The sequence below is a fragment of the Gallinula chloropus genome (assembly GCF_964237585.1).
Source record: "Gallinula chloropus genome assembly, chromosome: 3".
In the NCBI taxonomy this organism is placed as follows: Eukaryota; Metazoa; Chordata; class Aves; order Gruiformes; family Rallidae; genus Gallinula; species Gallinula chloropus.
In genome coordinates, this window is record NC_140087.1 from 3,536,837 (window position 1) to 3,563,078 (window position 26,242).

General features: G+C 43.3%; 1 protein-coding gene across 1 annotated transcript in view; it reads right to left on the reverse strand.

Moving 5' to 3' along the window:
• Positions 1–26,242, reverse strand: part of NCOA7 (nuclear receptor coactivator 7) — a 94,242-nt gene that overhangs the window by 65,782 nt on the left and 2,218 nt on the right. The window contains exon 2 of the mRNA XM_084261739.1: positions 9,401–9,526. Coding sequence (XP_084117865.1) covers positions 9,401–9,450 — 50 coding nt within the window. The 5' untranslated portion in view covers positions 9,451–9,526. The remainder of the gene's footprint in view (positions 1–9,400; positions 9,527–26,242) is intronic.

The following is a 26,242-nucleotide window of genomic DNA, read 5'->3' on the forward strand; positions in this document are numbered from 1 at the left end:
TCTTCATATGCATAAAAATTGCTCAAAGGCAGCAGTTCATGTGAGCAGAGTCTGATGCTGAAGACACTCTGTGGGAATGGGGGGGGGGGGGAAAGGGGGTGAGGGGTTGGGCAGCATTTCCAACACAAAACACTTCACTGAACAACCCTTCTCATCCTCAGGCAAGCAGAGCTGCTACCTGCAGCACCTGAAGATAAGACATTGAAGACACAGATAAATCTTCTGCTTGAGGAGATTTGATTTTTATGGATTATTTCTGACTGAAACATGCAATTAACACCCTGAAGCCATGCACTCACAGAAGCATTACTGAAAGCAAACACCCAGCAGCTGACAGAAATGCAGTTAGGTCAAATATAGAAAACGTAATTCAAACTAAGTTTAACTGTGATTAGCTAGGTGTTTACTCCAGCTGAAATAAAAGAGCCACTCCAGAAGAACAGTAGTAGAAACCCGGGGTTATTATCAGTATATTAAGTGCTATATAAGACAAGTCCTCTGTGCCAAAGGCTGCTGCTTGACAGGGAAATAGTGCATTAAGACTCTCAAGAGAGCTGACTTATGGATCATTTACATTACAAAGCTTTTGCAGCGTTAGGACAACTCTCTCCCTTCCCCCCAAATTCCTACCCAGTTCTGCTGCTCTCCTTGGGATTCTCATATAAATCAACAGGACAAACCTCACAGACCTCAGTGGAACAGCATGAGAGACTTAGAGCATAGCTAACAAACATGCTTAGATTTCAGATCACCCTAGGAAACACTCCCTGCCCAGACTACAGAGTAGGACAGAAAAAACCCCACCACAAACCTACACTTACAACCCACAGATTGGCAGGAGCAGGGCAGGGAGTAATCTCTTCCAAACCCAGGCTGGAAACTGGATTAGTGCTGCGTACGTGAGAGTTGACCAGTCTGTCACCATGGGGAACTCAATGCCATCAGGAATATCCACACTGCCTCTTCCCCAGGCCAAAAGCCCCAGGGAAGAGGGGAAAAAGCTTATTTTCCTGGGGGAGGCTGGAGTAGGGAGCCCAATGCCCACAGACATGCACCAGAAACTGCAGAACAGGCAACTAATAGTTCAAATACAGTGCAAGCAGACAGCCATCCAGTGTCCCCTTGCAGGATCCATGGCACTTCCATACCAACACCATTCCTTTAGTTATCTCTGTAACACCTTCCAATCCCTCGCTTGGACTGAGGGGGTGGGGTGGGTGGGGACAACTTGCCTCTCCAAAAGCACATTCCTGCAGGTATCAGTAATATTTTCCCTTTTAAACATGAGGCACCCCTACCAAAACCAGACCACACCACCATCTAGACCAACAATCCAACGTAGCACAGCACCTACCAGAAACCAGGCAAAAGTCTTGAATCACAGCAACAGATACAAGGCAGGCAATTTCATCTGTGGGCCAGAAACACCAACAACTTTCCCCAAAAGGTCTTCCTAGTCCAGCAAACTACCATATTTCATAATGCTGACTGTCTTCTCAAGCTACCATCCACACCACTCCCTACTACGTATGGTACAAAGGACAGGAGAGTGGGTCAGGACTGCTGCCACAAGGTGGTAAGACAGCTGGGATTTCTTGGAGCCCAAGATGATTAACAGTACCACCAAAATGTCAGTACCTTTCAGCATCACTTTAGCTGTGTGCCTCTGTCACAAACTAAACTGTGGCTGCTTCTGGCAGGGGACCTTCATACCACAGCAGTTCTGCCATCCGTAAGCAACATGGCAACACCAGAAGGCTGAGTGGGACCACCTCTTTCAGTAGCACCTTGCACAGCATCGCTTTAAAAATCGCCTGTGGAGCCACACACGTGCCAAGTATTAATGCTGTATTTCCACCAGTGTTTAAGCTAGGCTTAATTTTAAAAGAGTTCACAGGGATAAAGCTGAATTTTATGCAGTAGGTCCTAAGAGCAGAAGAGAAGACACATCTTGGAGGCTGAAGGGACAAGACCATGCCTGCAGACACTACAGAAACAGCAGTTTAAAAAGGTACTATCATCAGTTTCCTACAGGCAGCAGTAAAGAGTCCATATCTCACCTATCCAGAATGGAACCTTTTGAAGCTCTCAAGTTGTATAGCCTTTACAATACAATCCCTCCAAGAGCAAAAAGGTAAATGGCAGGGCCCCCCCAGGAGCCTCCAGCACTCACAGCTGCTGGCTGTGGGGAGGGAAAAGGAAGGAGGTGCAGTCAAAATACATTACAACCATGTTAATAGCAACTCTTATCAAAACTGCACAGACTCCTACATCAAAAGGCCTATCCTGTAACTATTCATGTCTGAGAAAGAGGGTAACTAAGTTTTCTTATTTTGCAGTTTCTTTCTGAAGGCTGATAAGAGACACCCAAAGGTCCCTTTGGGAAAAGCAGATATAAGGACATTGTGTGCTTGCTGCCCAACGAGCCAGCCTCACACCTACCTTGCAGAGTGGTCAGGGGAAATTCTGAGCCTGAGGGTGGGAGACAGTGTTCTGAAGATGAAACAAACAGAAACTCTTCTCCATACATCCTGTGATACAGCTCTCGAAGAAACCAAGAACATCATGGCACTCTGCCTTTCTTCTCTTTCCTAAAAAAAGCCTCTTTATACAGAGCCCACACTGCTACCCAGCCTCACTTCACATGCAGAGGGAAGCGAATGGGTGAGGACGGTAACCACGCTTCCCATCTTATGCAAGTTTTGGCTCTCCATAAATAGCATTTCTGGCTCTGGAAAATTTTGGAAAGCCCTAAAGAAACCCTCAGAGTCCCATTAGATACCTTCACAAGCTCTGTTACCCAATAACAAAATTCTTCTTCGATCCTAAATGACTCCACTACTCCTGAGGATGAAAGTGCTGGGAAGAGCTGAGGCTGCAGGCACCACTGGCCTGTTCGTACTTCCCAGAGGAAGCATTCACATTAGGAATAATGCTGTGATTCACAGGCTAAGAAGAAGGTGGCAATTCATGCTCTTCTGCTGACTCTCATCCTGCACCATAGAACTATAACACCACTAATACAAAAACCTCAGAGTCCTGAAAGCAGCAGCAACACGAGATCAGGAAAAGGTTCCCAAGAGAAGCAGGAGTTCAACTTGCTTTTCCCCAGCACTGCAACACTCTTCAGAAAAAGCAGGCTGTTTCACCCCCAACTCTCATGCTTCAGGTTTACACCTATGATAAAAAGAAATCTTTGATCTTTTTTAAGTTTGAGGAATGAACAGCAACATCTCAATCATCTGAAGGACTTGACCAACCTCCCAAAGCTCTACTCAAAAGCTCCTGGTGCTGCTGCCTCTCAAGGTTTAGGCATTCTTTAAAGTCTGAAAACTACAATGGTTGAAAGGACAGGTGAAACACTAACCCACACAGCAGCAGGCAGAAAGTCTGCTAGAAACATGGAAGCCCATCCATTTTAAGGAACTGGAAAGCAAGTCCCAATACTGCATTTTCAGAAAATATTTTATAGCTTCTCCGGGCATTTTACACAGCAAATCAACTAACCCACACATACACCACTAAACAACAGCTCAAACAATATCCATTGCAGCCCATAAGCTTGAAGCAGTTACATCTTCAGCCTTTTCTTGAAGCAGAGTCTTAGGCATACATGTTATCGGTCTAAACAATACAAGTAAAAACACAACCCTTTTTAGTTCCACTAACACAATTATGAGGTCATGTTTATGTGCCTGGAAGCAGAGGTAAGAAATCTCCACGATACAGATGAGCTGAAATGATGTATTATTTCCAAGACTCATTTAAAAAAAAAAAATTAAGGCTCTCCGGGCTCTTGGCTTGACTGTTCTTCACACCCAAGATAAATCTCTGTGATGGTTTGTTTGAAAAACAATGTGTGGAAACTTCTCTTTCTAAAAGCACAAAATAAATGATGGGTGCTACAGGAAACCTGAATAAACATCAACACCGGGTCAGCCAGTCAGGAACAATTGCCAAGATGACGACTGCTGGAGAAACAGCCATCTGAGGAGCTCCCCACATTTGATGCCTGTTGTGTGAATATAATGTCTGGCCAACAAGAAAAACACCTAACAGAAAAACCTGTGACAGTCTCACATATAGGAGATGCCCTCAATAAAGTATGCTTGCCCATTTATTCCTCATCTGAGTTTCCCTCCTTCCTACCCACTGATATATTGTCCTTTTCTCTGTTTTCACTTAATTCTTCTCTTTTCATCATCTTCCCATGTCTTAATAGTCACAGGAACAACAAGCATGAACTGTACAAATACTGAACATGGGAATAAAACAGAAAAAAACCCCAAAATAGATGCTTTTAAGCCTGTTTGTTCACATTATGCAGAAGACTGACCAAAGGAGTGACCATGCTGCATCAGACCTAGGGTCTGTGCAAGCCAACATCCTACATCCAACAGCATGCCAGACCAAGGGCCAGAGCACGACCCTAACAGCATGACAAGCATGTATGATTCCTCCTCCAGCTAAGCTATTCAGCCTATAGCTGTTTACACAGCTTAGTAACCATGTTTTAATGATACCTACTGCCATGGGTTGTGAACATTGGGAAAGGAAAGCTAAGGTCAGGTCAGAATCAACTAATGTGACTGGAATGCTGTATACTATCTGTTGTATTTTTTGTTTGACTTTTTAGGTATTAAAAATTATTAGGAGAAAAAAATCTGTACATTAGCCTGGTAACAAGTGAACACTGTTAGTAAACACTAATCTTTTTTTAATCTTAGTTCTAATGTACAAATCTTCATCTGTATAAATATAAATTTCGGTATCTAGGCAGAAAATCTAAATGGCATTAAAACATGCTGTGAATTCCTTTGTTTCCCTTAAATAGTCACTTCATAAGGCAACAAGCAGCAGACACCAGGTTGTACAACTGGCTTCAGATTCTGACACTGTATTAGCAATCTGGAGCTAAAGGGAGTCTCTGCCATCTCTCTCAGATGGGCTTTGGATCCCATCCCAGACACTGATGCAGGGTTTGTTGTTTGGTTTTTTTTTTTCAAAAGAATGATGATAAGAAGACCCATGTAAACTCAATAAATACATAAGCACCCAAATCCCAGTAAGAATATTTTCCCTAATACAAACACTTTGTTTTTGACTTCAGAAATCTGGCTCTCAGTGACGACCTTAAAAGAAAAAAAAAGGGAAAAAGAAAGAAAAAAGACTGAGAACTAAAATCTAAATTTCCCCTGGAAGCTATTAAAAAAATAATCTAATTTAAATACCAGTTGTACAGTTCATCTCTATACAACATTCTTCAGATTAAGGTCACCATCAGTTGGTGGCATTAACTATTAATCAAAGCAATCTAAGTGTCTTGGTCAACTTGCTGAAAAGGAACATTTTTTCAAATAAAGCACTACTTATTTGTTGTTCTTTCCCAAGAAAGCAGTAGAGAGCTACTTGACATAGATCATTGACAGATCATATAAAGCATGGAAAATGCTCAGTAACCCACAGTGAGGAAGGTTAAGACATCAGAAACTTAAAACTAAGAGCCCTTTTTGTCATCCTTTCAAAAAGAAAGCTACTCAGACTCTTCCCTTTGATTTCTCCCAGGACTTCTTATCCAAATATGTCCAGCACCACACAACAGCACATGCAAAGCAACGTGCTTCACGCTGTGCATTCAGCATTCCAGACTGCCAATTTATACCCAGGGCAATTCCTTCCATGTGATACACTCACTCCTTTTGGCAATTTCTTTTTATTTGAAGTTAAAATCTTAATAGCTATTCATTTCACAAGGTGAAATGCCTTTGAACCTGAACCTAACACAATGCTCAGGGGAAAACCAAGAGGTTCTCCCTTCTGTAAGGAGAGGGAAGGTGAAGTACACATGAACTGGAGCAGCAAGTTGTATCATTGTTCAAAGGCTAATAACAAAAAGTACCAAACATCACAGTAGAGTCATAGACCCAAAACACCTAAATCTGCTATTGTGAGTCTGTACTACAGTGTGTCATTTCTTCTTAGACTTGCTGGATAGCAGGACAGTTTCCACAGCAAGATGAGACAGAATTCTTCACAAGAGCTGGAGTCACACTGGTTTATTTGGGAACTAATGAGACAGAAGGCAACAGAAGAGTCCAAAAACAAGGTATGAAAAATTAGGCAGGAAAACCTAACTACACAGAATAGTCTCTAAGTAGGAGTAGCAGTCTTAAATAAGGACCTATTACATAAGAGGATTTTATGCTTGCATGTTACTCTTATACATTTACTTCTTGTCTGTTAAACTCCCACGGGCTGTAACATCCTATCTGCATAAAGAATCTAAATTGGTCTGTAAAAAGTTCTGTAGAGATTTCTGTTTTGTTTGAAAAGTTACTTGGTTTCACTTCTTGCCAACCAAGGCAAAACATAAGCCCTTTACCATAAAATACTGTGGGTAAAGAAAGAAACATTTGTTTAAGAAGCAAAAATAGGTAAGGCTTTCACTTCAGCTTTGCTTGTGGAAGGGGAAGAGACCCAGGAAAACTAAGGCACTCAGACCATTAGAATTATAGGAAAAAGACAGCTGGGTCCTTTCTTCGGTAGAGAGATTTCAAGTATTTCAAAGGGTGTTTAAAACCAGCTTGTTTACAACAGTAAATATGGGGGACAGAGATACCAGCAGTTATTGCATGTTAATCTTGCTTCCTTTAAAGCACTTCTGGAGCTGTTTGGTCAGCACGTAACTACCACCCTGCTAATCACTTTGAGCATTTTTGGGGTTCTCAAGCTAAGCACAACCAATCTGACACAGAGTTCCACCCCTACCAAAAAGCTGTCCAGGAGGGGCCAAGATTACACCAGCCAGAAGGCCAAAAGCCACCTTCCAATGGGAAGTCAAGTGCTTTGGGATGCTGCCTGGGCAGCAAGGCTGCTGCTCATCCCTCTCTGTGTGCCCACATGCTCCCCTGCCCTGTCACCAGAGAACTCTGGTTTCTGTTAGCAGGAGCTTAAGAGAAAGAGATACCTCCCATTTTTCAGTTTATCTCATCAGCACTGAATATATATATATATATATGTGTGTGTTTTTCTGCCACCAGGATATAAGGCAGGATCCTTCTTCTCAGCCCAGGGTGGAACAGAGCCTTTTTCCCCCCACCCTCCTGACACAGATCAGAGTTACCCCTCCTGATGGCAGAGTCCAACCCTTTTCCCATTCTCTTCCATGGGAGAAGAGAGTACTGTTTACCAAAACAAACCACTGACAAAACCAACAGGATTCCCCCACTCCCTGCCCTTTAGCTGAAAGTCCTTGTCTCATTAGGACATTTACATAAATTTAGATTTTATAAACACTATTATCATCTTAGGCTCACAGAATAACAACAATAAGAGGCAAGGGGGGAAAAAAACCCCAAACAATAATGGAAGTAGCGGGGTGTGTGCTGGAAATCAGCTGAGGCTACTCTTAGCTTTATAAATATGAGCCCAAGCTGACAGGAAAAGCAGGGTATTTGCAGTAGGAAACAGAACAGTATGAGGGTAAAAACTTACTAAGCTGGGGTGCTTAAACTTAAGGACAGAGCAGGTGCCCAGAGATTCTAAGATATGAAACACCCAAAGCTGACAGCAACAAAGCACACACCCAATTAAATTATCCCAATGTCCCAATATCAAGCACCAGAGCTGGGCACTTGGGTCTACATCAAGTCAGATGCTACATTTTAAACTCTAGGAAAAAACAGGTAGGGAAATAGTTAGAACTGCCACTGTGCTGAAGGCAATGTAAGCTGCCTATTATTTTCAAGTACTTACATGACATTTACATGGGTCACCATGCAAAGCATGCAAACCATCTGCAAGATGCTGGGACAGCTACCTATGAGAGGAAGCACGCTAGACTTCAGATGCTGGACTGCAACCAGGGCTATGTAAATGCTGTTCAGCTTCTGTCCCTGACTGCACACACAGAACACTGCACGTGAGGGGACACTGGGCATACCACCTTCTGAGCTGCCACAGCCTCTACTGAGACATGACTTGAGAGTCCCCAACAACATCCTTCTAGAAATTACACACAGTGTACAAAGTACACAAAGGAAAAGGATGGGAGGTAGGAGGGAGAGAGACAGATAACCTCCCCAAAGTCACATAGCAGGTAAGTGCTAGAACTAAGAATTGATTTCAGGACTTTTTGATCCTTGCCTCATGTGCTGCATCCCTGTGAATTTTTAAGAGAGAATAGCCACAGATGACACAGGAGTGCTGCAAGACAGATTAAATAAAATGCTAAGGACTTTGCTGAAAGTCTCTTGGACTTTCCATTTCATGTAGCAGACAGTATTGAGAAAGGACTCAAAACATTCTTTTACTCAGACACCTCTCAAAGCCCGACTCTTCCTTAACACAAAATTACTTGTTCCTTTGCACACTCTCTTCAGCTACTTCTGCTTTATCCTACTTGATACCTCTGCTGCTATAGGTTCTAGTTTATTTCCTCTTCTCAAAATCCAAAACTGAAACATTCTTTTCTTTCAACATAACTGCATTTTTCCAAATGCAAAGCAAGTCACCTGGCATTAACAGACATCCTTTCACAACTTCAGGTCTTTAGCCACCACCACATACCACCTGAACTAAAGAAGCAGCACTGCAAACTTTTCCCCACACTACTACTCCTGAATTGTGCAACAAGCACATCTCTAGATGTCTGTAAATGCATGAAGGTCAGTGGTTTAGTGCAGTTTGGGTAACAATTATTTAGTACAGAGTGGAGAGATTATATGCTTTTCCTCTTCAACAGTGCAGAAAGTATCTTGGAGTCAAAGATGCTTTTTTTATACTGATTTATACTGATTTCCTCCCCGAGTAAGTGAGCTTTGGTGGTTCTCACACATCAGAGAAGACTACAGACTTGCTCAATTAACAAAGAGAAGTTATTAAGAAATCAACATCAACTGTTTCTTTAAAAAAAAAATTACCTTTCTTAAAAATCATGAATTCCAAATGATAAAAATGACTGACTGAAATTATACCTCATTTATAAAGATGATGCAGTCTAGGCAGCTTACCCTTTCTTAGCAGCTCTTATCCTGTAAGATAATACTTCCAAGCCATTCTATGATACTTGGTCTGTGCTTTATTTGAAATCAGATAAAACTTGAAGATTAGACATGTTTATGTTTTAGATGTGATTGTTTTTATAAACACTCTTCAGGAACTGGATGCTGCAAGCTCAAGTGCGACAGAATTTCCAACTGAGTACTTATTGTGTTACAAATAAATACAAGTCAAGTTTATCTCCACTAGTCAAAACAAAAGACCACCTCAAGGTGAGGGACACAGCACGGACAGCACCTTCTGGATATATAATGCAGCATCAGAAAGCCTTGTGATTAAAAAGGCAGAATAAAGGGGTTCCCTGTTTTAATCAGCACTGAAATAAACCCCGTAAGCTTACCGAGAGAAATAGCCTTGTCGTCGCTCCTTCTTCTCTTCCTTGGTCTCCATGGTCACAGGGACAAGGTGAGCGGCCAAGCACGATGCTCTTTTCCCCCCTCAGTACCTCATATCCAAGCAGAATCCCCTGTATATAACATTCAAAAGCAGGAAGTTCATAAATTTATGTGTCAACAACACCTACAAGAAGTAACAGGGCTGTGGAAATGCAATTAACCCAGCGACAAAGCAGAGTGGAACTTTAACCAGTCCATGTGATAACCATGGAACATAGAAGAAAGATACTGCAAAGCAGGTAGCCCAAAGAGCAGTAGCTCGTTTTAAGACCCTGGAAGGACTAAAATCTTTTGCAACTTGTGAACTAGTTTATACCATAAGATCTTCCTGGTTTCATGCATTTTATAGGGAGAAAGATCAAGAGAAGCTTTCCAGTACAAACAGGATAACCAACAAGACATACACTGTTCACTTCATACAAGTGCTGTAAATTAGTGAGAAGTAAAGTTTTAAAACAATGTCAATAAAATTTAAAAAAAAAAAATCAAGTGATCTACATTCTTTACACAGGCTTGACTGTTGTGAACAATACAGAAGTTCAAACAAGCACACAGAGAGATCTACACCACAGACCTCCTGCTCCTCCAGATGAGTTGCCATCACTTTGAGATGGGCAGGAGGAGGGAAGGTTTTCTGAGAAGTTTAAAAAAAAAAAAATCACCACCTTTTCACAGAATGCCACTTGGAAACCACAAGTTGGAAGTTTCACAACTGCTTGGTAATTACTGCAATTAACAATATGCCACATCACTGGCTTTCCAAGAATTGTGCCAAAATACTTTTATCTTCTTCCCCTCTCCAACACATTCTACTTACCCTGATGGCTTGTGCACATGAACAAAGTAAGTTAACCTTTTAAGAGTTCCTGAGCATTATTCCAGACTGAAGTTCCAATCAGAAATTATTACCAAACATTTCTGTCTAATGGGCTGTACAACAAAGAGATGGAAGCCACATCAATGATGACTTGTAGCAAAAGAAGAAATATTCCTCTGGGACCTAATCAGTTCCCATTATTTCCCCCAACATTAAAAGATCATAAGCTACAAAACTGCCAGATGTCAACAAAAGAGGTAATGTAGCAAAAATAGACTAATCTACTTGAAAAGACCAAGAACATGGCATGCTAGATTCTATCACAAATACTTGCCATAATTCTCTCTCCCTATTTATGGAGTATCAGTTCACAATAATTAAAGTCCTTTGGTTCAAAATGCACTTTTTCTTGCTCATTAATTTTGAATCCATCCAGTGCATCAAAAAATCTGAAGTGCCTCTGATCTTTACTCATCAGGTGGAGCTTTACAGTAATGGTCACTCTTTAATGGCAAACTTGGCTGTGACATCTTTGGCTTTACCAAGAGAATACTATTTCATCTCTGCAAGTTAATGTGTGTCACAGACTTCAACTGGACCCAGAAAACTACATGATAGTAGCCTAAGAACAGCATCAAAACAAACTGCCCTGCAGCTGTCCAGTCTGTATGAAGATACCACATGCTTCCTAGGAATTTTAAAGCATCCTTATAAAATCTGTTGGGGCACGTCTTTGATCTCCAGAGCATCAAAACCAGTGGCTTTGTTAACATCACATTTAGAGTTACACTAAATCTTCCAGAGCATACAACTACGTCTACAGCAGGCTACAAAGAGTCTAAAGAAGGAACTTCTCCTTCCCTTCTGCCTTCACAACACTCTGATGTGTGCACAAGGGCACTGATGGGCCCAAGCTGAGCTGCACACTGACACAAAGAACTATCAAATACCCACAGGGCACCCAACGTAATATTAAACCCACAACCACAAGGACAAGAGACACATGGAAATAAAAAGAGGGAAGCAGGGAGCACCCCTCTCCCCTCATTGAAACATGAATGAAGGGGAGTGGTAGCAGATCCCAGGGCTTCCCTCTGCAAAAGTCAGCAACCCACTCCCACCACTCATTGTCTTTCTCTTCCATGATCTACCCCTCCCAGGGGAATACCAGTCCTGCTGCTGTTGAGAAATGTACTAGTTGGCTTTAAAGTTAAAAAAACCTAAACCAACCCCCCAAAAAAACCAAACACACAACCCCCACACCAAAAACCAAAAAAACCCACACCAAAACCAACCACAACAAAAGAAACCCCAAGCCTGAAAGCCAGGAGGAACACAGCCTAGCCTACAGCAACTGCTACTGAAAACTACTATTTCCAAAAGGGCCTTTTCAATGTTTAGTTCTTTATGCAGCACCAGAATGTGTAAAGCAAATGGGGCTTCTGTAATCACTGACATTTTGAAGTTCCATCAACAAAAAGGAAACCTGTTCCACACTTCTCCCTACCTGAGCTTTGATACCTCACAAGAAGGAAATCCCAGCTATTCTTTATTATTATTAAACTGTGGAAAATGTTATGAAGGATATATGATTAAACTGTGGAAAATATTATGAAGGATATATGATTAAAATGAGCCTTGGTTTCCTGGTAGAGACCAAGGACGAATCAGGCAGGCTATTAAAAATGTGCATGTTGGGGGATATTTATAGCCTGGGAGAAAGACACCTTACTCATATCATGAGTACAGGCCAGACTCAAACGATGACAAAGCTGACTGTATAAAAACTTCAGTCTGAGTTTAACCCTTTCTACACTGAAACCAAAATAGACAGTGAAAAGCTAGTATTACTTGTCTACAGCAATAAAACAGTTTATTAGATAACTACAAAAGAAAGATATTCCTGATGGAAAAGCAATGCATTTAAGTAAGGATCCTGTTAAAAAATTTCATGCTCTCCAAATTTAGCCAATGTCAGCACCTGTTAATTATTTAAAGAAAAAAATACATTAAAATATTCTGTACTTTTTATTGTTACTCCTATTGCTCTTGATTTTTTCATATTAGCATATTTTCAGGCATTTGCTTTGCTTGCATAGGCTTGCTGCCAGGGAGTTTAGGGGATGCTACTGGGAGTTTGTAACAAGGGTGTGAATGCTCCAGCAAGGCCACAAAACGAACAAGAGTTTTAAAAGAAAAAAAAACCCACAGAAAACAAACCCAAAAAGTCACAGGAAACCAGCTGGTCTCCTGAGTGTGGGTACCCACCCCACTGCAACTACCATCACCCTCCCAAGACCTCCAGAAATGCTGCTTCCCGCTGCTGCTGCCCACTCTGCCACCTGGCATTGCAGGACAGCAGCCCCCTGTCACAGCACATCGAAAGCACAAGAGGAGGAAGATGCTAACAAAGGGGAAGGGAACTCTATTTGAGTTAAAAATGAACAAATATGTGAGCAGAGCATCCCGAGTCCTCTAAAGCTAAAGGAGGGAAGGTTTCGATTAGATATTAGGGGGAAGTTTTTTACAGAGAGAGTGGTGAGGGGCTGGAACAGGCTGCCCAGAGAGGTGGTAGATTCCCCATCCCTGGGGGTGTTCAAGGCCAGGTTGGATGGGGCCCTGGGCAGCCTTGTGTAGATCCAGGCCTGGAGGCTGGTGTCCCTGCCTGTGGCAGGGGGGTTGGAGCTCTGTGATCCTTGGGGTCCCTTCCAACCCAGACCATTCTATGATTCTATGATTCTATTCTAAAGGCTTCAATACATTTCTCAAATTTTTTCTAGTTCTGTTTCTCCTCTCTTCTGCTTTCCTCCTCAGGCATGAAGACCCCTATCCCTTGCTACTTGTGCTTTCAGTGGTGGGTGTTTTCACCAGACAACGAAAGGACCTGCTTGCTGCAAGCAGGAGTAAGCACCTAGCAATCCTGCTTGCCGGTTGTAAGGCACCAACAATCAATCCTCCAACTGTGAGCATTACTTTCCGAAACAGTGCACATGAACAACAGCACCAGCCACACAGAAACCAATGAAGCATCTGATTATTTTTAGAACATTCAATGGACTTGCTAGCTTGTCTCTGGCCATCTGTGCCCACTACAAGTCCTGGAAAGACATACGGAGAAAAACCCCAAAGAACGTTCATGATCACGCAGCTGTTTAGATGTATTTCCATGACCCTGTGGAGTCAGTTTCTCACAAGCTTCTGTGAGGTAGGAAACCTGTGTAATCCCCTGTTTTGCAGAAGGCAAACTGAACTACACAAAGTACCTCCACAGGCTCAAATAAGAGGGTGCCAAGGATCCTCCCACTGGCTTTAACCCAACCAGCCTCAACGAGCAGCACCAACGAGAGCAACGGAGGAGACCACTTTGACAAGGAGTCAGTTCCTGTTTTCTGTATAGGACTGAGGTGGTTGAGCCCCAGGTGCAGCCGAGCCCCCCTTGCCGCTGGCTGCCCCTCCATCCCCCGGTGGGACGAGGAGGAGACATGGGCAGAGAAAGGCACCTGTGGGTGGGCTCAGGGCAGGTCACCGGGAGCGGGAACAGCAGCAGCAGCGATGGGGACAGGCCGCGCACACGGGGACAGCGCAGGACTCGCAGTGACCCCACGGCCTCGGGGACCCGCCCCTCCTCACCCGGCCCCTCTTATGGGGGTGTGACACACGGCACAGGCAGCTCCCCTCACCTGTGCTGGCTCCCTGGGAAAGGGAACTCTGGTGTCTCCTGAACGAGGGCAAAGATTTCAACCGACACACTCTGGAGCCCCACAGCACAGCCTCCCCTTGATGCGGCTCTGCAGACACACACTGAAGTTAAAGCTCAGATCCTGAAGAGGAAATGGAAAGCCCAGCTCCCCTGAGAAGCTAGGCTTATATGGTGCTCTCAGCTCCTTCAGGAAGTATGTTAAAAACCTAATTAATCAGCTTTAGGGAAAGCAAATGAAGGGTACGTACCTTAGCAGGGGCCTCCCAAGGTGAGAGGCAGGGGCAGCACTCACAAACTAGCAGGGGAGGCGAGAGGCCTACGCTGAAATTGTCCGCAGTTCAGAAGGCAGAGCAGATCAAGACAGAGCAGATCAAGACAGAAGGCTCCCCTGAGCCAGCCAGGTGGCCACTGTTGTGCCAAGGATGTAACAGGGCCGCTCCACAGTGCTGAGAGAACAGGATGCTGCCCAGACACACCACGTAGCTCTCACCTGCTCGCTGGTGCAGCACCCCACACAACACTGGCTTTTTATTTTTGCTTCTCTATTCTACCCATGCCCCTGAGACTCCAGGCAAAGGCATGCCTGCCTGCTCACAGCACTGCATGCTCCTTTGCTGTCATCTGCTGCAGTTCCAACGTTGCCACCAGTCTTTTCCAGACATGAAGCACTACTGACGATTCTGCTCAAGATCTGCAACTCCGCAGCAAAGCGTCTTCCTACGGATCTTTTCTGGGTGCCTGTGTCAATTCTGCCCCCTACAAAATGCACCATGAGAGAGGACAAGGACTACACCTTGGCCAAGATCAAGGCCCCCAAAAAAGGAAAGATATGTATGTAGTACTTCAAGAACAATATTAAAGATGTCTATCCAGCAGGCAGAGTAAGAAACCGTAGAACACATCACAGATAGGAAGCGTGTTCATCGTATTAGATCTGGAACTGAACCCTTGGGAGTAGCTATCTGTGCCTCTGGTGAGCCTAGAGCAGTTTCCAGGGCACTGTGCAGATGCAAATAGATACATACACACACCCCGACAAGGCTGCAGCATAGGGACATACCCAATACCTTTAAGTGTAAGGCAACAGAAACAGGTTATATGGAAGAGGAGATGCATTATCATTTACTACTGGGTCATACAAATGCATATAATTAACCTTCTTGAGCCAAAGCACTAATTAGCAACTCAAGCACTCATCTCAAACATTCCATTTTTAAAAACAGGAAGGTGAAAGCACATTAGCACCACAGGAGAAATGCTAAATTTTGCAGTATTTTGTGAATGCCTCACTGACAGGACTAAGCAGGTTGAGTTTTACTGCCTTCAAATATGCTCTGCTAGAGCATTGCATTCCCTGTAATATTAAGGTAAGTTTCAAAATAAACAATACAGCATCTCAAGATGAAAGGTAACAGAAATGCACAGCCAGCAAAGAGGAGCATAAGCCACAACATTTTTAGTCTTCAGGCAAAATTACATAGCTAAAGTGAGATTGGAAGCTTTCAGGAAACCTGAGAGTCAATAAAACATGCATAGACTGTGTTGAGTTAGATTCAGTAGAATGAACATTAATCTTAAATATAAAATTATTTTAATATAATTATATAGTTAATTATAATTCCCATGTAAAGTGTAATCTTCTGAAACATTAATAAGCTCTATGAAGAAGTTCCAGACCATTATACATAACTGAAGGGTGCTAAAGTAACCTAGGAGAGCTTCTCCACCTCAGTTCAGGCAAAGCTGATGATTCAACCCTTACTTCGGTGAATAACCCTTATTTATACACACAACTGACTTTTCAAGTATTAGACCAGTTGTATTTCTTGTAACACTCTTAAAATCTCCAACTAGTTAAACTGCAAAAAATTGAGAGACTGAAAATAAGTTTATATGCCAAAGCGATCTCTGGACTTCTTGTGCTGATTAAACACAGAGCAGCACCACAATTACTCTACCTCCCAAAGGTGAGACACACACTCTGTGTGGCTACTACACCCTGTGGGCTCTCAAGGACAATATAAGTAAGTCCCAGAGATAAGATAGGCAAAGGAAACAAACATCCTTGCTCTTGAGAAACTGGGTTGAGTGTCTAGGAACTTACTACCCCCACAACAGAGGTATAGTAAGCTAATGGTCCAAGCATTTTCGTTCCCTACTAATGCAGTAAGACCAGGCTAAACTTAGATCTCCTTTGGCTTCCACTGGATCTGCAACAGCCTGGCCACACAAATAAAGTTCAAGTAAAATAAATTATAATCAACATAACAGAAACATTTCTGATTGAGAAACAAAACAACAACAAAACCTGATCCAGCTCCAGTGGACTCCCCAACTGAACTACTTCTGCTTTGCTCAGGAGGAGACTTTTACCCACTAACTCAGCTGTTGTGTTTCACAAAGAATAAGAGGAAGCAAGAAAAGCTACCAGATATTCCACATCACCAGTGACGGCTGTCAAGAGAGAAAAACATTCAGATTTCATCTCCCCTCATTGGCAGCTGAACATCACCAGATGCATTTTCCATAAGGAACATTTACTGTCTAACTCAGCTGCCGTTGCTAGACAGAAACCAGTTACACAACAACAGCACCAACCAGGTAGTGCCCTACACTATACCCAATGTAGAAGTATAGTGCTGTTTCCAATTAGGCCACTTGGGAAAGCTTTTCATTTTTAAATCAACAAGAACATTGCTGCAGAAGTTTTAAAAGAATTAACACCTTAATTTCCTTGTATCATCCATTTTAATCCACCCTGGTGCAAGTAAGCGTTGAGCCCAAGCCTTCTGAGCCCCACAGCCTCTCAAAGCTCACGTTGTACAAGGTATGAACTGTGTGTGGAGTCTGAGCACCAAACCCTGCACCTTTATGGACTGTGGCAGAAAACATTGGTCTCTTCCTACCACATACTCTAACAAAAGGTAGAAAGCAACAGAAAAACATAAGTATTTGCATAAACAGAATGAATTCTGCAGCCACTGAAACAAAGAAAACTTCATACACGTAAACAGCAGAAACACACAAGAATTTGCAGGGTGATGGTTCCAGTTAACTGAGACCCCAGGAAATTTTAGCTACTTTTATTGAACAAGGTAAGCCTTTCAAACATTCCTCATCAAGAGCTCTACTTTCATTTTATAGGTGAGAGACTGAGATCCAGAAGGACCTTGTGGTCATTATGCAAAGTTATTACATAACCACAGATGTTGTAACTGCAAGGCAAAAAGGATTTCCTTTCACACTTTTCTTTCCTGGGACACCTGCTGAATGAAATCAAGTCTGTGCTTACACCACATACTGAGGCATTTCCACTGCAGCATACATTGCATTTCTGAGTCAGATCCTAAGCTGATGTAGAGCATCACTGTCCCACCATCACCAAACAAGAGGAAGATGCAGTTTATCATATCCAGAGAGGGTAAGACAGATGTCACTGTTCTCTTACCTCTCCCTGGAGCACACAGGCACACACACAATGGACTTTTATGTATGTGCAGCATTCAACTAAAACACCAAGTACTTGGCAGTTTTCTAAAACATAAAATTTGATGAACATTCAACACATCAACTAGCATTTCCACAACCCCCTCAGGACTACCTTGGTGACTTGGCAGTTGACACCAGCATGCTCCTTACTTGTAACAGCTGCTACTTCCATGATCTGTTTCAGATCATTTCAAAGAAAGCCTGCACATCTGTTTTGACAAGGCCAAAACACACACACAGATAACCACATCACCCCCAGAGCCAATGAGTTACAGCTCCTCTCTACCAAGTTAAAGGAACACAACCAAGTTCTCCTTATACTCCCCTCTCTGAAGCCAGCAAAGGGACAGAAGCAGTAAATGAAAACACTCCATCCTCACCACTCCCACATAGCTGGGTGTTACAAGAGTGAGTTAGGTAGCAAACAAACCAGCCAACTGCCTGGTGCCACCTCCATGCAGGTGAGCAAGCAGAAGAGCTGCCTGAAGTCCTACGCACAGAATGCTGATAAGGGCCATTTGATCCAGTGTCACATATGACCCAGCCGCACACCAGAGTTGCCCCTACAGAGTAGTTTACACACAGCTCAAGCAGGATTTGCACTACCAAACCAGCAGCACCACTGTAGATAGATGCACAGCAAAGGCCCTCTGACGATCAAGGGGACCTTGGCCAGCCAAAGAAACTGAATTTTCTCTCACCTCTCAGGCTGTTCAGACACATTCACACAGGAAGCAGCTGAGAGTTTGAAGTATTAGCGCCTTCCTTCCTCCCTTTCACCTACTTCAGCTTTCTGCTACCACTTCTCCACCCAAAATTACCACACAAATTACCTGCAGCAGAGTCAGCAGAAGCAGCTCTGTATCTGCAGTTCAGTTTATCTCCTGCCATGCCAGCTCACACCCCCTTCCAGCGGGCTTCGCTGCACAGGGCTGAACTGCAAGCACACACACCCCCACTTCTGCCACAGAAGGCAGCCCTGAAGCAGAAAGCTTGGATGGACAGCCACCAATGTAACTCCCTGAGCAGTGACTCTGCTCAGCAGGCCTCAGCAACCATGCACTTTGAAAGGCAAATGCCACCGAGACTTACAGCCAATATTAATGAGATAAGAAACAGCCTATGGAAGACAAGTGCCTGTTCTCAGCTGCACAGCGTACATGCTCTCTCACTTCTTAGCTCTTTCCTCACCAACCCTGTAAAGGTATTTATACCACTGGCACACAAAGTAGAGGTAGAGCAGAGAGAGACAGGTGTCTGAGGAGTCACTCAAACCACAAAGATCCAACTTGATGCTTGGCACACATACCTGTCCTGTAAGTCACAGGTATCATACATCACCTTCTACTTACAATTAGTTTAGATCCCCAAATGCTTAAGCATAAAAGTTAGGTTTATATTTGTACATACTCCCAATGTACTCAGTGAAACCTGGTTAACGTGTTCTCAAGGCTTTACAGAATAAGGCTGGACAGTAAGAAAGTGTTAAAATATGAATAAACCCAGCAATCTAACAGGAAGTATTAGAACTGGTCACTGTTTTTTAGGTCAAGTACATTTCCAGCAATATTCATAATCATGGCATGAAAAAGACTGGAAACTTTTCTTTAGAAAGTACCCACCATTTTCAAGTTTTCAGAAAAAAACCTTCAAATTAACAGCCCACTGACACTACGCTGTGAAAGATCAGGATTTAAATACTATCTCACTTTAAAAAGCAACTCAAGACACAAGAGCTGCTTGAAAGGAAAATTATAATCTTTACATTTCAGCTCAACATTCCTTTTTTCAATTGACCCTGACTCATGCAAATTCCAGGCCACGGCTTTTTCTCTGTCACCTACCTCCCAACTGAGAAGCAAAGGAACCCAGAAGCTGGGGGAGGAGTAAGGACTCTCAAAGTAATGCAATGCCAATGTTTTCCTGTCTGAAACACCGTTAAAGAAACCAAAATGCTGCGTTTCCATAGCAACCCTAACTGTGTTATACTGCACACAATGCACATTAAATAACACACCGAACAGTTTAATTGTAACAGAAAACCCTGCACATTTGTGACATACAAAATTAACACTGGAGAATTTTGCTCTCTGTTTTTTCAATCCCTCAACCTGCCAGACTTATGGCATCACAGTGTGTTGAGCATGACCATGTATGACATCAGCACACGCAGCTGCACAGACGCTCAGACACTGGCAGCACTAGGGGCATTTAAATTTACACTGACAGTAAATCATCCCCTCTACCTACTGCACCGTCTGAAAAGTGTTTTAAAGGCAGCAATGTTTCTAATTGCTTCCTTCCTCCCTACAAGTTTCCTTTAGGTATTGTGTAACTGAGAATTATTTAGTTCTCTTGCTCTTCTGAAACATCCTTAAAACCTTTATTATCTTACTACTAGAGTCACCTTGCACTACTGTGGTGGTTCAGCCCCAAGCAGTGGCTGAGCACCACATGCCACTCACTCACTCCCAGAGGAAAAAAGAGACAGAGCCCCCATGGGTTGGGATAAGGACAGGTTACTGACAAAAGCACTGTGAATGCAGAACAGTAACAGCCAATTACACACACACCTGCTGATAACTCAGAGTGCCTGACTGACCTCAGTGCTGCAGGATGCAAGGACTGACCAGATGCCCCCACCAAAGGGCTGCTCTGCAGGTACCCAGGAGCACCCTTCCCCAACCAGCCCCTTCTATAGAGGAGTGATGTCAAGTGGTATGGAAAACAACCTGGGCTAACTCAGCTCACCTGGGCTCACTGTTTGGGGAGGCCGACTCTGGCCTGGCCAGAACCAGGACAACTGTGTACACAGCAAAAACTCTCCCCTCGTGATATCTCACATTTACTTATCTAAATAGTCTCTCTGAATAGCTGCTTACTTCTTCCCAGAACCAGAAAAATAAGGGGTTTCTTTCCTAATTTTCGGTGTTCTAACCATATGTGTAATATAAGCATCTGCTCAAAATTATTCAGGTAAATAAAGTTAGAATCCTATTTCTATATATGCAGAGAAGACAGAACAACAGAATGGTTCATACAAAACACCTACACGCTCTCCATTTTTTCAGTTTATCTAATCTGGAGTTTATTTGCTCAGCTCTGGATATGTTCAGTCAGTGAGATGGTTCAGGGCTTAGTTTAAAAAAAAAAAAAACCCCACAACAAAAAGTTAAAAATACGCTTGACTTAAGGTTGGGTACTGTTGCATACAAAACAGAAGTGTAGAATTTTTCTGGTAAAACCACAGCAGTAGATATTTTACCTTCAGATTAATTGTTTTAAACCTTTATTGAAGCAAGATACTCTTGTTGAACAAAACATGCTGACTTTGAAACAAAAGTTCAAACATCTTAGACTGACAGCATCAACAAAGTAACTCAGCATTTCTGAATCTAGATATATCTTTTTGCTGGGGGGGGGGGGGGAAAGGGGGGCAGCTCCACAAGATACGACCTAATTTTACAAATAGCTTCAATTCCTCCAGTGCCACGTTCCCACAGAAGCCATCTCAGCCACATCCCCAGGCACCACAGCGCTGCTGAGCTCTCCTGTACCACGGGCATTCAGAGGGACTGGGGACCTGGACAAGTTTGGCCGGTAATACCCAAGCACACATTTGAAAGCTGACAACCTTCCATTCACAGCAAGCTATGGCTGACATCGCTGGTGACATTTAGGACTGCCCAACACAGTCCAAACAACTAGTTCACAGCTGCAGCCAAACAATTGCTTGCCCTTCCAGAAGTTGAAGGCAGCCAAAACCATTATTGGATTGAAGAGTTTTGGGGGCTTTTTGGTCCATGTTAAAGCTGGTTTTGGTTTTGGGTTGGGGTTTTTTTTTGAGGGGCTGCAGTGCTTCCAGTTTTGGTGTTAAAACTTAAAAACTTGTCAGAGAGCAATTCCAGCCTTTTCACAATTGCCCTGAAGGTCTGTCCAAACTGGGTAGACACCTACCTCACCCAGGAGCATTACTGATTTGTGGTTAAAAGGACTGATTCATTAGCTGGGGGATTAGCCCAGAGTTAGATTTGTGTTCTCACCAATAACCATCACAACAGCTGGGATTAACATGCACACTTCCAACCTCCAACAAATGGCTGGGCTAACCTAATGACCTAGAAATACCTGGCACTACCTTCCACAGGTCAGAAATGTTTTTCTGAACCGTCTGCTTGCTGGGCTTGGTGAAGTAAAAATAAAAAGTGAATAGACTCAGAGAAACAGGAAGAAAGATTTTTCGAGGTCAGATAAAGTAAATTCCAATTTATAACACCATATGCTGTCATTCTAGAGCTTTTCAGTGAGAAAATAGTCACCCACAGCTCTTTCATCACAGAATCCACAACAAATAGTAGGTAGGATGAAGAAATCAAAACTTAATCAGCAGTTACAAAGCACAGTACCAGGTAAAACTTTTATTTTAGATGCAATATAATGCTGACTGTAAAGCAATGAAGAGCTGAACACACTACTCAGTACTGAAGGTGAAGTCCCAATTTCAGCAACCTCCATGTAAGTTTGACACTTTACAAAGTTTCTAGATACTTAAAAAAAACCCCAACACTCAAACCCAAAAAACCACAGCCAGAAGAGGCTTTGAAAGGCTTCTTACCATTTGCTGAGGGACGACAACAGTTTTGCCTAAGAAACACATTTTCTAGCTTGAAGCCCTTACATCCCAAATCCTACATGGGTCCACCTCACAAAATGAAGGGATCACAGTTACCAAGTACTAAGAAATGCATATTTCTCAGAAGCACCTTAAAAATCAGGTTTGGTGGTACAGGTGGCTCCTTCAGCTCTGCCAGCTTTTCCTTTTTAGCAAATCCTTGGCTTCCCACTGGCATCTGCAGAGACTTCCCACAGCTTACCACTGGTGAGACCAAGAGAACTGACCACCACATGCAGCCGCATGCGCTCTGGTTGCTTCCTGGGGTTCACGCTACTCACTCTTCCCCCCCTGCCTGTAGAAGATTCTGGATTTCTTGTACCTGCTGTACAATTCTGGTCTCAAGTCCCCATCCTGTAAAACTTGTCTGTTACCTGCCAGGCTCAGCCTGAAAACTACCAGAGCAGGGCTCAGGAAAGGGCACAACTAGTTGAGGAAACACTGAAACTTACTACTCACACACTAGCAGGGTGCAGAGTGTCAACAGAGTGGGGGAAAAGAAAACTCATCTCCAGCTCCTTAATCTCTTTTTATGACAACCAGTGTGTTACTTGTACTAACAGAAATTATGCACTACAAAGGGATATCCCATTTACAAAACAAATAACCCATTTAAAAATTCATCCACTGGGTGATCAGTCAGTGGCAGGGCTCAATTTTAAGGAATCCAGAATTCCAGCATATAAGGAAACAAATGAGTCCCAAAGAGCAACCACACCAGCACAACACAGACTTCACTCTGCATCCTGCAAGCACGACTAGGGCAGGACACAAACATACATGTCACTCCAAGCTCCTGCCTAGCCTCTGTACAGCAGTGCAATGATGCCAGCCACCTCCCACCTCTTAACAACAAGGCATACCTCACCAACACAGCTCAGCATCACACAACTGAAACAAAACAAACACCAAAAACACCCCACCAAAATAAATCACTTCTAAATCAAACGAGGTTTCTTCAGCTGATACCTAAGCACAAGGTCTGGAGAACAACTCATTGCATCAGCAGAAACCCATCCTTGTCATTCCTTTGCGGTGCTCAATTCATCTACAAATTGCTCTGATGACTACTCACACTGCTTCCTTCTTGACCCCACAGATCTGAGTGGCAAGGGGGCTTTCCTGTTCATCACCTGCTGCACGTGGGCCATATCTGCACAAGTGACTGGCTTGCAGCAGGCAAAATCAATCCTTCACCACATACCAGCCACTTTTCAGCATGTTGCTCCCTAACAAAGAGGAGTCAAAGTTTTATCTCCTTGGTTCTCCACCATTGTCACCAAGTTATCACCACCCTCACCACACAGCTAACCAGACAACACCTGCAGTCAAGAAACTTTTGGAGCCAGGACAGATGGAACTGCCTGGATTTGATGTCAAGGGTTATCACAGCTGCTACCTTTAGCCATCAATCTTCAGCAGTTTCACTGCAAAAGGTTTGATCAGCAACTAGGAAGGAAAAAAAAAAGGGGGGGAGTACAAAAATCAAACATCACTTATAAAACAGAAGGTAAAAGTTTATTTTTAATATATATTCTAAACATCATACAAATAATCTTAAAGCCTAAAATTATTATATTCTTCAATGCTTCTCTGCATTATCTAAACCTTTGTGAGAAAGCATGAAGACACTCTCTGGCCTACAGAGCTTAGCTGAGTTTGGTACAGCTACCACAGTCTGCATACAGTATGATGTCCAACTTTTCCAGAAGCACCCAGGTCTTTGGGATCAGTAGACCTATTTTAAACGTGCCACAGAAATGCTACCTAAGGATGAAACAAAGCCCTTGCCAATGGACTGGAGTATTACTTGACCATGAGAAGGTGAGCTGCAGCAACAGGTTAGTGCTGCCTACGATGGCATTTGTGCACTGGGACTACTGGCACAGCACACAAGCACTGCTGACACAGAGTTGTTCAGTGGCCACAAGGAGCAGCTTAGGCAGATCTCAATTAGTTTCTGCAATCACAGCATCCCCTGACCCCGCAGGTCACCATCCACGTCTCTTCCCTGCAGAACCATCAGTAAATAGCCATACTTCTTTTTTTAATCTGCTGTATTGGCTTAGAGCATTAAAAAAAGAAAACAAACCAGAAAATAAGGCAGATGGCATGTGGGCCAGAAAGCAGAAAAAAAACTAGACAAGAGTAGCAGTGAGCACTGTTAGAAAAGGTTAAGTTTACTTGAAAAATGAGTCAGGGAATAAATTACCTTAAGATAAAGGTTGAGTTCAAGGAAGCAGCGACTCTCACTGCAAGCTTCTACAAAACAAAGTTGTGATTTCCTCTAACTGGTGCACTGGGACAGCTCTTTGTCTGCCCAGAGTCTCACAGATTTTATGGAAATGGCTCAGATATCTACGGAAATACCACGGGAAGATCCCAAACCTCAGTCACTAATGGGTGGGACTACTGTAAGAAAATTTCCTTTCTAGACACTGGTAGCTATTAATAAAAGGCTTTGAAATCCTAAGTGGATAAGGAATGAAACTTACACAATCCTATTCTCACATTGTAACCTAAAGGTAAAAGCAAATCTTGCCTGTATAAGCTTCCCTGCTCAGCTTGGATGTTTCTGTTCCTGCAAACCAGGTTGATGCTACCATGACTTAAACACAAGGCATAGTCCACAGGGTCTGCATTTCTGAAAGAATACTGAAAAGAAACCCTGTAAAACACACAGATTAGCCATAACAAAGGCAACAACAGGGGGAAAAAAAAATTACACCTCCATGGGATCTACAAATAACTTCTCCAACAGGAGACCTAATGCTTAGTTACAAAGCACAAGTACTACCAGGGGTAGAATAACTGAGTGGGGAAGAGCTTCACCCAGCTGTCAAGGCCACAGGACCACACAACACATGAAACATGGCATGCAACTGAAAGCACAGTTCACATCTTAAAAGCAAGACAAGTAACAATCAGATGGGCTTATAAGGATTATGAGTATTCTACACATTGAGAGCTCTAAATCTAAGCCAGAAGTCTTCCTAAAGGATAAACTGGTTCCATGACAAGTCGTGAAGCCTCAAGTGAATACAGGCATGTCACTAGGGTGCTGTAACAGCACAAACTTGCAGCACTGGTACTATTTCTCCAAGCTTAGTCAGACACTGGGAGCAGCTCAGGAGCACCTGGAGTAATTCACCCTTCTCGGTACTTACTCCTGCATTGCAACCCATCAGGAAGTGCTGGCAGACCCCGTGAAGCCTGCCTGTGGTCAGAGACCACAGATGCACAACCACAGGCCCCTGCCCTGCTCCAGCCCACTGCCCACCCCAAAACTGAACAGTTTCTAACAGACCCCTTCCAGCAGCAGCACAGCTGCTCACAACTTGCCTGACATTCTGATCAACAAGAAATTAGCACAGCTTTCTGCCTACAATCAGAGGGGTTTGCAATGGACAGGGGCAGGGAAGCACACTCCTGTCTATGTGTTTAATGCATCAACCCTTTTGTTTGCAGGGGGAATATGATTCCTTTAGCTTGCTATTAATTTTGCCACTGCCTCGCTGTTTAATGAGCTGGATTAGGGAAAAAAAGACACAGCAGTCAAGAAAACTGTCAGATTTATAAAAAAACAAACAACACCCCAACAAAAAACTGAAAAGTTGTTTCTCCTACCCTGCTTTTCTTCCTGGTGACAGGAGGCTGCCTGAGTGAATGCTCTTAATGCTAACTGCTCAAATGCAGCATTAGGTTTCCACTCTTTTTGGGAAAGTGATCTTAACCCCCAGGACAAACACAGGTCAGCAGCAGTGTGACTTGTGCATGTTCCTTCACGAGGGTGTGGAGCCCAAGGCCCAGCTCCCTTGCAGCAGGGAGCAAGAAACCACTGACTGAATGGCAGGCAGCCATTCCCACCATCAATAACTACATCACTGTGTGGGTAACTCACCAAAACAAGAGTCACGCCCACAAAGCTTTAGACTTGACTTATTGATCAGGCAGAGGAAGAGATTTGTCAGTCTGTTGCTTCTTGGGTGATGACACTAGATACACCCTGCCTGCAGGACCGAGGACCACGACTGCCTGCTGCTGTGTCAGGCCCCTACAGTGACACAGGGCACAAACAGCTGTCAAAAAGGGAGTTGTACCATTTTTCT